Source organism: Pseudopipra pipra, chromosome W (assembly GCF_036250125.1).
Source record: "Pseudopipra pipra isolate bDixPip1 chromosome W, bDixPip1.hap1, whole genome shotgun sequence".
Taxonomy (NCBI): Eukaryota; Metazoa; Chordata; class Aves; order Passeriformes; family Pipridae; genus Pseudopipra; species Pseudopipra pipra.
The window spans coordinates 25500920-25512020 of NC_087580.1; the positions used below are offsets into that span (position 1 = coordinate 25500920).

The window sequence follows — 11101 nt, forward strand, 5'->3', positions numbered from 1 at the left end:
GTCGAGCTGTAACTCTTGCTTTTCAGTTATTTTCTATTCGGTCTTTAAATGTTATTACTGACTCTGCATATGTTGTTAATTTGTTACAGTGACTTGATCAGGTGGTGTTGTATTGTCCATTTCCAGGTCTTATTTTTCAAGCGTTGTTTGTACTCTAAAGAACTCCTTTGCAGAGGCTTGTTCCAGCAGGTTTTCTATGCTTCGATCCAGCACAGCTTCATAGTTTTTCACCTCTTTTAGAGTTTTGGGAAAAACACGCTGTGCTTTGCCAAAAGCCTCCTCCAAACTGATGATCTTGTGGCCCCTGTGTGAGCTGAGGACAGAGCACAGCATGCAGAAGCCGTCAGATGTCGATTTAGCTTGATTCATTCTATTGCTCACTCAGTTGTTGTCTCTTGTCCAGATTGTCGTAGTGCCTGTACTCCTGTCTATTCTAGTACTAACCCTCAAGGTCTTACAGCCTTACAGATTTGGCAATCAGATGACATTCAAGTCAATGAAATTGGTAATTTGGAGCATGTCCATGTGTCCATTGGCATGTCTTCCCATGTGGTGGTTACTAATAGACATACTAAACAAAAGGTCATGGTGTCATTGCTGCATTTGAAGTGCCCGCTCGGGTGCAGGTGGACAATGAACTACCTTGTGTCTGTAAATCTGTCCAAGTTTTCTTTGCCTTGTGGAAGGTCACTCATGTTACGGCTGTTTCACATTCTCCTACAGGACAGGCTATTGTGGAGAGGATGTATGGTGCCCTGAAGCAATTGCTTTAATTACAGACAGGGGGAATTGTGGGGAATTTCGACTGGACCAAGACTCTAAGATGGAAAAAAAAGCCTACTGAGAATGGAGGCCTTGGTCCTGACAACATGTTGATGCACCCTGAGAAGAGGAGAAAAACACTAGGAGAAAGCTGTCCCATGAGAACAAGGACTTATTTTGAACAAAGTGGCTGAGAAAAATATAAACATTAAACGAAAACAAGAACAGATATGCAGAGATGTTATGAGAAAGTAGAACTAAGAAAGTCCACCTATTAGCCGCAAGAATTATAGTTTGTGTATTTGAATTGACCTATCTGTGTAATATACATATGCCTAAAGAGCTGTATTTAAAGAACTGTAAACTGCAGCTCTGTGGCTGCTGCTGCTTCCTTTTCTTTCCAATAAACTTTCTTGCTGAATATTTCGTGTTGTGGTCCGTTCCAACAGCGACAGTCACCCAAACCAGTCTCTCCTCTGACCTTCATCCACAAAAGTTCACCCAGTTTGTTCATCCCCTAGAGCAGCTGCACAGGTCCCAGAAGCTCCTTCCTGCTGAGGACACCTCTCTCCTGCTCTTTCTCTCCTGTGTCTCCTTGGCCTTCTCTCCCAACCCATCACAGCCCTGCAACCTGGGAACTGTCTCAGCAGGCCTGGGCTGTTACTGCCTGCAAGTGGAATGAAGAGAGACTTGGGGCTGCAGCTCCTCCTGCCTGTGCCCCACACGCAGGGCATTGGGGCCTGTCTGGCTGCAGCCCCTCAGTGGGGGCACCGGGGTAAGAACAGACTTGCAGTGGGGAAAGCTGCTCTGAAAGCCCCGAGAGCTGGGGTGTGCAGAGGCTTTGCTGACAATGGCCTTGGGGGTGGATGTGCTGGGACTCAGGCCCAGGGTGAAAATCACAGACCTGACCCCTGAGGAGATCAGCACATGCTGCTGAAATGCTGGGGGAGAGAAGAGCCAGCAGAGGGAGGAAACAAGTGTGGACAGCCTGGGCTGATGTGCTTTGGACTCGTGCCTGGCCCGGCCTTGGCTGGGCAGAGAAGGGACAGCCTTTGTGTCCCTGCAGGGCTGGGATTCACTCCCTGCCCCAATGGCACCCAATGTGTCTGAGAAGCCCTGGGTGGTGCCTCTCACAGAACTGACTCCATTTGGTCACCTGAGCACCTCTAGGGGCTGCCCTGGACAGAAGGAACAGTGACAGGTTCCCCTGTCCTACCTGTGGGCCCGTTCTGCCACTGAAGTTGGCCAAAGCAATGTCCCAGCAGCCTCCAAGGAGATCCCACAGCTGCTGCCCTGTCCCTCGGAACTGCTTGATAGATATAAACACAAGTAAGATGTTGACTAATGTGCTATTTAAACTTCTGAAAGACGGGGCAGCTCCCTGAAGCTCAAATCATGAAACCAGTCAATTGAGAAGCACTGAATGATCAGAGAGCAACTGGAGGAGGAAACCAGGGAGCAACAGGAACGACACACATCCAGCAAGTCTACTGAAGAGATGTCCTTAGACGTGGCTATTTAAACAGGAGAGGTGGAAACACCTGAAGAGAGAGAGAGATGAAGTTACAGATGGAATATTGGTAATACAGGTAGTGGGACAGATCAGTATTTCTTCTCCTGCCATCAGTACACTTCCAGGAAATTCTTGTTCTGTCATGGTGGGAAAACTTTGCCATTTCTTAAAAGTACTCAATTGACCCAGTAATGAAAATGTGCTTAAATATTATTTAAATGCAAAAATATTAAAATTGTGCCTCTTTCCAGATAGACATTACTTGTCTGGCCATGAACAGGCAGCACCACAGTCTGTGCTGGATTATGGGGTGTCTCCAGTGGCACAAAGGAATCAAGGGGCCATTGGGACACTGCAGAGCCTCCTGGAACCAAAGGATCCCTGGGACACTGCATGATGAAAAAGGGAATAGAATACAGAGGTGGAAAATGTCATGGTTTCAGGAGTTTTAGTATTTTAGGCCATTTTTCCATTGTTTTGCAGGGACTGGCTCTTTAAGAAGGAATGCCTGCCCCATGCTGGGGCTGGGCAGGGAGGGGAAGAAAGAAGGAAAATGCCGGGCAGCAAATGGAACTTCTTCTCTTGCCCACCCAGGGGCTGGTTCCTGGAGAGTCCCTGTGGCGCCGTCCTGCCCCGGGGCCCTGCTGCTGCTGCCCTGAGTGCTGAGCTCGCTCAGCACCATGGCCGGGGAGAGCCCCAGAGTGACCCTGAGCCCAGGAACGTGCTTCTGCTTCTGCCCCCATTTCCCAGAGTTTCTTTGGCTTGATGGGGCAGAGAAGGGTGGTTATCAGGGAGGACCCTCCACCATTTCCCCCCTTTATTCCAGGGGTGCCACGTGGGCAAAGAATTCCCCTCTTTGTGGGTCAGCTGTTCCCTGTGTGTCTTTGTAGTTGCTGCTATTTCCTTGTCATTAAACCCTTAATTTTGAACCTATACCACCTTCCATTTTATCTCTCTGTATTGGTAAGAAATAAAAAGGGAGAGAGTTCATTTCATTGAAGTTCCCACCCCAGTTTTTCTCTTTAAGCAAAGACAGCCCCTCAGTTGCATGAGGTTGTGCAGAGTCACAAATGCCCAATCGTTCCATAAGGTTCCACAGTGTACCAGGATTCCTTAGCTTCCCTAAGGCCCTAGACTGTCACAATGGACATTCGATTCCATGAGGTCCTGCAGTGTCACAATGGCCCCCTGATTCCATGAGGTTCTGCAGAATCCCAGGGTTCCTTTTGTTCCATGAGGCCTTGCAAGATCAAAGTGGTTCTCTTGATTCCATGAGGTTCCACAGTGTGCAAGGCTTCCTTTGACTTCGTAAAGCCCTGTAGAGGCACAATGGATCCTTGATTCCATGAAGTTGCACTGTTTCCCACTATTCTTTGGCTCCATAAAGCCCTACAGTGTGACAATGGCCCACTGATTTCATAATTTTCCCCAGTGTCACAGTGGACCCTTTGACTCCAGAAGGCCTTGCAGAATCATAATGACCCCTCGATTCTGTGAGGTTCCACAAGGTCACAATGGACCCTTGATTCCATGAGATTCTGCAATGTCCCATTGGTTCCCTTTGGTTCCAAAGGTTATGGGATGTCACACTGACCCCTTGATTCCCTGACATTCTGCAAAGTCCCAAGGTCCTTTTGATTCCATGAGGTTCCGCAGTGTCCCATGTTCCCTTTGGTTCCAGGAGGCCCCAGTGTATTCCAATGGCTGATGGATTCCATGAGATTCCACAGTGTCCTGGGGTTCCCTTGTCTTCCTGACTTTTGGCAGTGTCCTGGGGTCCCTTTGTTCCCAGGAGGTTCCTTTGTTTCCATCAGGCCCTGCCACGTCCCAGACTCCCTTTGGTTCCATGAGGTGCTGCAGGGTCACAATGTCCCCTTTATTCCATGAGGTTCCACCATGTCCCACGGTTCCTTTGGTTCCATGGGATTCCACAGGGCCAAAACTCCCTGGTTCTCATCCTTCCTAAATTTGGGGGCCCATTCTATCCCTGCCTGGGATGGAGCCCCATTGTGTTTGTGCAGGAATGGATCCATGGCCATCCTGCCACTGCCCCAATTTAATGCTGCAGAAACGTCACTGCAGGCCCAACACTGGATGCAGGAACAGTCTGGGAACTCCAGGCCTGCTCCCATTCAGCAGAGCCAGTCGGGGTCCCAAAGAGCACAAGTGATTGACTGCAACCCCTGCAGTTCTCTGGCATTGCTGGGGACAAATGCATGAACTGCCAGGAGCTCTGCAGAGCCCTGACAGTGCCACTGCAATCCCAAGCTGCATTGCCCAGGGCAACCCTCAGCACAGCCAAGGCCCCAACCCTTCCTGAAAGGTGTCCCTTCTGGGCAGGGCAGGGGGACAAACCCCTCCATCTGTCCCTGCACATGTTGTGTCCAAGTCTCATCCCCCACTTAACACAAAGTCAGGGTACATTTTATGCCTTATTAACCAGGACTGTGGAAAGTGCTGTGGGTGGGACTGTGGTCCAATTTCCATTTCATTTGTGGGCACGTTGTACAGAATATTTCTTGGTAGGAGGTGCACTTGGTTTGTACAAAACATCTCTGGGTATCAAGAACAAAGAGACCATGCAGCTTCCACCTCGCTCCATTTTCCTCGTCCGTGATGTGTCAACACACATCACAAGGCTTTCATCTGATTTCTGTGTCTGTTCTGATCCCCACGGGCCCCGTAGTGATTTGAGCTTTGCATTTTCTTCCCTGTTTTGTGCTTCTAACACACCCACACACACACCCCCTCCAGTCTGGGCCTCCCAAAGAACTCAGGAGTTTGCTGTTAGTGTTTCGCACTACAGGGGCTGGAACTTGGGCCACAATCTGTGCCAGGAGCAGAGAGATCCCTGGACAGAGACTTCTTGGCAATGGAGTTATTAAGAAAAAAGGACAGGCTGTGGGGATCAGTGTCAGGGCATGGCCTGGGAAGTGTCTTGAGTATCCTCCTGTTTACCATGACCAGCTTTTTCATTCCCTTTTCCTTCTGTTTTCTCATGCTTGTTCCTCCTCAAACTGCCGTGATCTCATCCTTTCCTTTCCTTTGTTTCTTCCCTAGAAATCCCATGACAAGTCTTCCTCAGTCCCCAAATGTGCTTTCTTGTTGCCCATCATAAGTTTCAAACCCTGAGCATGAAAACTCCATCCACATCTGTGAGGTCATGCTGGGAGGCTCTGCCATTGACCTACTTGGTGAAGGCTTCACACAAATATTTTGGAACTCTGTTTTAATTATTTTTTTACCTTTTTGGGCTTAGAAAGGTTTCTCTAAAAACATGGCAATTCATGTCCTGGAAATGGCAATTCTTTGGAGAAGGAGGTTGGGACTCAAAGAATCACAGAATGGTTTGGGTTGAAAGGGAGGTAAAAGGTCATCTGGTCCAAGTCCCTGGACATGGACAGTGACATCTTTTACTAATTCAGGTTACTCACAGTCTCTGACCTTGGACAAATGCAAGGATGGGACATCAAATTCTCTGGGAACTTGTTCCAGTTCTTGCCACCCTTATTGTTAAATATTTCTTCCGATTATAGATAAAATACTCCAGTCTTCAGTTCAAAGCCATTGCCCTGTGTTCTGCCACTATAGGCCTTGGTAAAATGTATCCCTGTGTTTTCCTTAGACTATGAGCACCATGTGTTCATCTGTAAACACCTTGGAGAGTACCCAGGGATCTCCCAAGAAAAGATTTGGAGGCCTCAAGCCCATAACCACTCCGTAGGGACCTGGGAGCTCTGGGCTCCATGGTGTGGAGACTGGACAGTGCAGGAGTAGCCAGAGAGGGCTTGAAGGGTGGTTTCAGAGATGAAGGATCCTTTTGTCATAGCAGGAAACAGCATGAGAAATAAAGAAATAATGCCAAGTTCAGCTGGAGAGGTCCAGAATGGAAACAAAGAGAAAGGAGTTTCACTCTGAGGGCAGTGCTGTGGTGCAACACATCACCCAGAAGGAGTCTGGATGAGCCCAAGGCTTTGTGTGTCCAGGAAGAGCCAGGGAGGACGCAGAGATGTCAGTGCAGGAAGGTGCCAGCCAGGTGGGGCAGCCGGGGGGATGACGACAGCCTGCAGGGAAAGGGGCAGGGCATGGACACCGTAGGACAGCCTGGGCTGGAGAGGAGACAGGGAGGGGGAGAAGCTGAAAGGCCCTGACACAGCCACCTTCTGCAGGCCTTTGGCCAGGGCTGCTGTCTGTGCCCCTGATGCCAGGAGGAGGGGAGTGGCCCTCGCAGCCCTGGGGCCTCATGGCCTCCTTGTCCCTGCTCAGCAGCCTGGCAGGTGCCACCCCATGGTCCTGCCCTTGGCATTGCACATCCCACATCCCCGTGCCCCAGGAAGAGGCCTGAGGAATGAGGCAGGGACAGGATCTGCCTTCCCAGGGGCTGGGGTCAGGGCTTGGCCTGGTGGATTAAGGAAACAAGTCAAAGTTTATTCAGCATCAGAGCCACCTTTCCCTTGCTTGTCCATCCTTGTCATCACTGTCTGCAGTTTTCTGTTCCAACTGGAATCTGGGGACACGTTCTCAGTCATGTCCCTCATTGGGACCCATTAACAGTACAAGAAACTTCAGTATTTCAAACTCATTTTGAGTTCTTGAAAAGTTGTTTGAACTTCCTCTCAGGGACTGAGTCTCATGTAAACAACGTGAATCCCCTGAGGGTCATGAAATGCCTGGGGCTGTTGCTGTGCTGCTGAGCTGGGCCAGGCTCCTGCCACACAGGGAACTCCTGTCAACCAAGAAGAGCTTCAGAGAGACAGCTCTGCTGGTGAGCAGCTCCTCTGCACAGCCCAGCAGGGCTGAGGGCACTGCCTGCAGCACCCAGGGCACAAAAGCAAGGCAGAGAGAGGTTACACACAGCCTGAGCTGGGAGGGAAGTCGAGAGGAAGATCCACTGGAGGAGGAATCTTTCCAGGCTTCCTCACAGTGAGTCAGCATGAAGGGCAATGTGTCTGCAGCTGGTGCAAAGATCTCCTAACGCTGGCACATCCCACTCCCTGCTGCACCATCCCAGGCACATCCCAGCAGGGTTCCCTTCTCCCAGGGATGGCTGCAGGGTTGTGAAGCCACCCAGGCTGCCCCAAGCTGTCCTGCAGAGCAGGGTCCTGCAGCCCAGGGCTCTGCCGGGGCAGGAGCTCTGCCACTGCCAGGGGCAGCTCTCAGCCGGGCTGGGGAGCTCCCTCAGGGCTGGGCAGAGGCTGGGGGTGGAAAGAGCAAAGCCTGCCAGGGCAGGTTTCTTCTTCTATCAAGTGAGAGTTTCATGGGTCAGGGCTGCTCACAGAACCAGAGCACCCCAGGATATTTTCCAGGGGATACTTCGAGGGGAAGGTCCAAGGAGGGATTTCTCTCAAGCTCTCAAGCCACATGCCTGCTGGTTTGAGTTGCAGAGGGAACTCTGAGGAGCTACCCAGGGCTGAGAACAATTTGCTGGCACTGTTGGTGTCTGGGATGTGGCACAGCTGGCTCAGGGTGATGCTGCCCTGAGTGCCCAGTGGGCTCTGCCCTGGCCTCTCCCAGCTGGACCCTCCCTGTGCATTTCCTTGGTTCTCAGCTTGCCCCTGGTCCTGAGGTTGTTCCCTCCTTCTCTCAGTCAGGCTCACTGGGAGGGGAGTTCAAGCTACACAGTCCAACACTGATCCCAGGATTCCCCTATGGCAGATGTGTCCCTTGGAATGAGACATTCCAATTGTCCTCTGCCCTCTGCTTCACCTGAGCAGTGAAGTCTGTGGGCCTGGGTAAGGAGCTCTTTTTCCCTCAATCAGACCCCGTCATTAGGACACTTGGCTCTTTTTTGAGGTGTCCTTCTAAGGTGGGAGCTGCCCTGGAGAATGCAAATCATCCTCCCAGCACAGCTGTGTTCTCTGAAAGCCCCAGTGGAGAGGGACAGAGATGCTGTGACCATGCCAGGAGATGCTGTTGGGTTGGGGAGATGAGCCACGGGTGTCCTTGGCTCCAAGTGGGGTGCTGAGCCCTTGAGACAGGCTGAGACATTGAGGGGTCTGGAATGGATCCCTCTCTCAACAGTTTCTGGTGGCTTTTCAGACCCAAATGGGAGTGTCATCAATGTCCATCTCAGGAAGAAGCAAAGCCAAAGCAGTTGGGAACAAGAGAGAGGGACAGACCAGCTCCTCTCACTCTGCACTAAGCCCCAGACAATCCTTCTGCCTGGCAGGACCTACTGTGTTCTCCCTGAGTGGATCAGAAATGCTGAGGGGTTCTGACATCCAGGAACATTCCTAAGGAGAGATGAGGGAATTGGAAAAAAAAAATAAATAAAATGAAACAAACCTGTGACACTGCCTTCTGCTGTCCTGGTTTTTCTCAGAAACTGGGAGTGCAATGGGAGCAGTTTCATGTGACACAGCTGAACACCAGGACAGGCCCCTGTGCCCACCATGCCCATGACCCCACTGGTGCAGAGCAGGGCTGAGCCCTCACAACAAGTGGGCAGAGGGTCTGCTCCTCATGGCAGATGTAGTGAGCCCCAACCAGGGCTCCAGCCATGGAGCTGAAGGAGAGACTCCTAGAAAAGGAAAACCAATGTAGCAGCGAGAGGGGTGTTGGAAAGTGGCTTTCAATTTTCTCAGAATGTTCTGCCCTAACTTGTCACTGTTATTTCCTCCTTGAACAGTGCCCCACATCTAGAGGCAACAAATGCCCAACAGCAGCTCCCTCAGCCAGTTCCTCCTCCTGGCATTCGCAGACAGGCGGGAGCTGCAGCTCCTGCACTTCTGGCTCTTCCTGGCCATCTCCCTGGCTGCCCTCCTGGCCAACGGCCTCATCCTCAGCGCTGTAGCCTGTGACCACCACCTGCACACCCCCATGGGCTTCTTCCTGCTCAACCTCTCCCTCACAGACCTGGGCTGCATCTGCACCACTGTCCCCAAAGCCATGCACAATTCCCTCCAGAACACCACAACCATCACCTACACAGGATGTGCTGCACAGCTCTTTTTCTTTTTCTTCTTCATCTCAGCAGAGTATTTCCTCCTCACCATCATGTGCTACGACCGCTACGTTGCCATCTGCAAACCCCTGCACTACGGGACCCTCCTGGGCAGCAGAACTTGTGCCCACATGGCAGCAGCTGCCTGGGCCACTGGGTGTCTAAATTCACTGTTGCACACAGCCAATACATTTTCCCTGCCCCTGTGCCAGGGAAATGCCCTGGGCCAGTTCTTCTGTGAAATCCCACACATCCTCAAGCTCTCCTGCTCACAGTCCTATGTCAGGGAACTTGGGTTCATGGTGTTTGGTGTCTGTTTAGCATTTGGTTGTTTTGTTTTCATTGTTTTCTCCTATGTGCAGATCTTCAGGGCTGTGCTGAGGATCCCCTCTCAGGAGGGACGGCACAAAGCCTTTTCCACCTGCCTCCCTCACCTGACCGTGCTCTCCCTGTTCCTCAGCACTGCAGCATTTGCCTACCTGAAGCCCCCCTCCATCTCCTCCCCATCCCTGGATCTGGCACTATCAGTTCTGTACTCAGTGGTTCCTCCAGCATTGAACCCCCTCATCTATAGCCTGAGGAACCAGGAGCTCAAGGATGCCATGAGGAAACTGATAACTGGGTGTTTTTCAGAAGCAATAAACTCTCCTTCTTCTGCATGTTATGTACCTCATTAAAGGCCAATCCTTTTATGTACTTCATTAAAGGCCCACCATATCTTCTTTATTTTTTACTCCTGGTAGGAGTGTTGAGAGAATTTGTTCACACCAAAAAATCTTTATATATATAAAGATATATATAAAGATATATATATAAAAGTATATAAACACCATTTTCAATTCTGTGTTTGCCTTTCTAGCCTGGCCCACAGGCTGTACAAATTGGCAATTGTACTTGCTGTGTGCTTAAGCCAAATAAAGAACTCTGCATTGACTTGTTTGCCTGACATCTTTCCTCTCTGACTTCTCTGCAGCCGCAGGGTCGGTGCCTCTGTGCAGAGCTGGGCCAGAAAAGAGTCCCAGCAGAGCAGCACTGCCAGGGAGCAGCAGCCCTTCTCCTGCCTGGCCTCCTCTTCCTTCCCTTCCACACTGTCCTGCAGAGCCCTGTGTTCCTGGAGGCCTCAGTGCTCTGGCAGTCGGTGCCAGTCCTGCTGCAGGACTGTCCAGGGACTGCAGGCAGGGACAGCCACGGGCACTGCTGGCACAGAGCTGACCTCTGCAGCAGCACTGCCATCCTGCAGGGGCATCTCCTCAGGCCAGGGCCTGAAAGCTTCAATCTGCTTTCCACTTTGCTCTCCAGGATGTGCCCAACACAACGCCCTGCAGAGGAAAACAGCAGTGACCAGCACAAGGGTGGGAGTGCTCAGGGTGGGGGCACCCAGCAGTGCCCTGGCACAGCCAGCACCGCTCCCAGCACTGGCCTCTCACCCCAGGCCATTGGGCTTGTTCTTCCCTCCAAGGAGGGACAGCAAATGACCAGCTCAGGAGTCCATGTTTGCACTGCATGCACAAGACATGCCCATGTGTCACGGCTTGGGGCTGGGGGTTGGAAGGCTTAGACAAAGTTGATGGCAGAAGCCGTCTCGTTGAGCTACGAGGGGCAGAAAGGACCCACTTGCTTTCTAAATTCCTTCTCAGAGAGGAGCCTGGGGGTGGCTGGATCCAATCTCAGGCTCAGATTTTGGTTTCAATTGAAGGAATTACAGAGGTGTGATTCAATCACTTTGTCCTGAAGGTTTTTGTGATGGCAAATCAGAAATATATCTATAAAATGAATGATTTATTATGACAAATGAACAGAAAATTGATCAGACAAGTGAACAGACAAAAGATCTTAAAGACAATTATTTACTTCACAGTATAAAAGCCAAAACCTCCTAGCAG

General features: G+C 51.0%; 1 protein-coding gene across 1 annotated transcript; it reads left to right on the forward strand.

Annotated features, from left to right (window-relative positions):
- The first annotated feature begins 8926 nt into the window (after positions 1-8926).
- On the forward strand, positions 8927-9901 carry LOC135405450 (olfactory receptor 14J1-like). Its single transcript, XM_064640147.1, has one exon. It carries the CDS (start codon positions 8927-8929, stop codon positions 9893-9895), a length of 969 nt encoding a protein of 322 aa, XP_064496217.1. The 3' UTR covers positions 9896-9901.
- The last annotated feature ends 1200 nt before the right edge of the window (positions 9902-11101 follow it).

Excerpts from the sequence above, each read along its gene's own strand:
- LOC135405450 (XM_064640147.1), top strand. The coding sequence starts at position 8,927 with ATGCCCAACAGCAGCTCCCTCAGCCAGTTCCTCCTCCTGGCATTCGCA.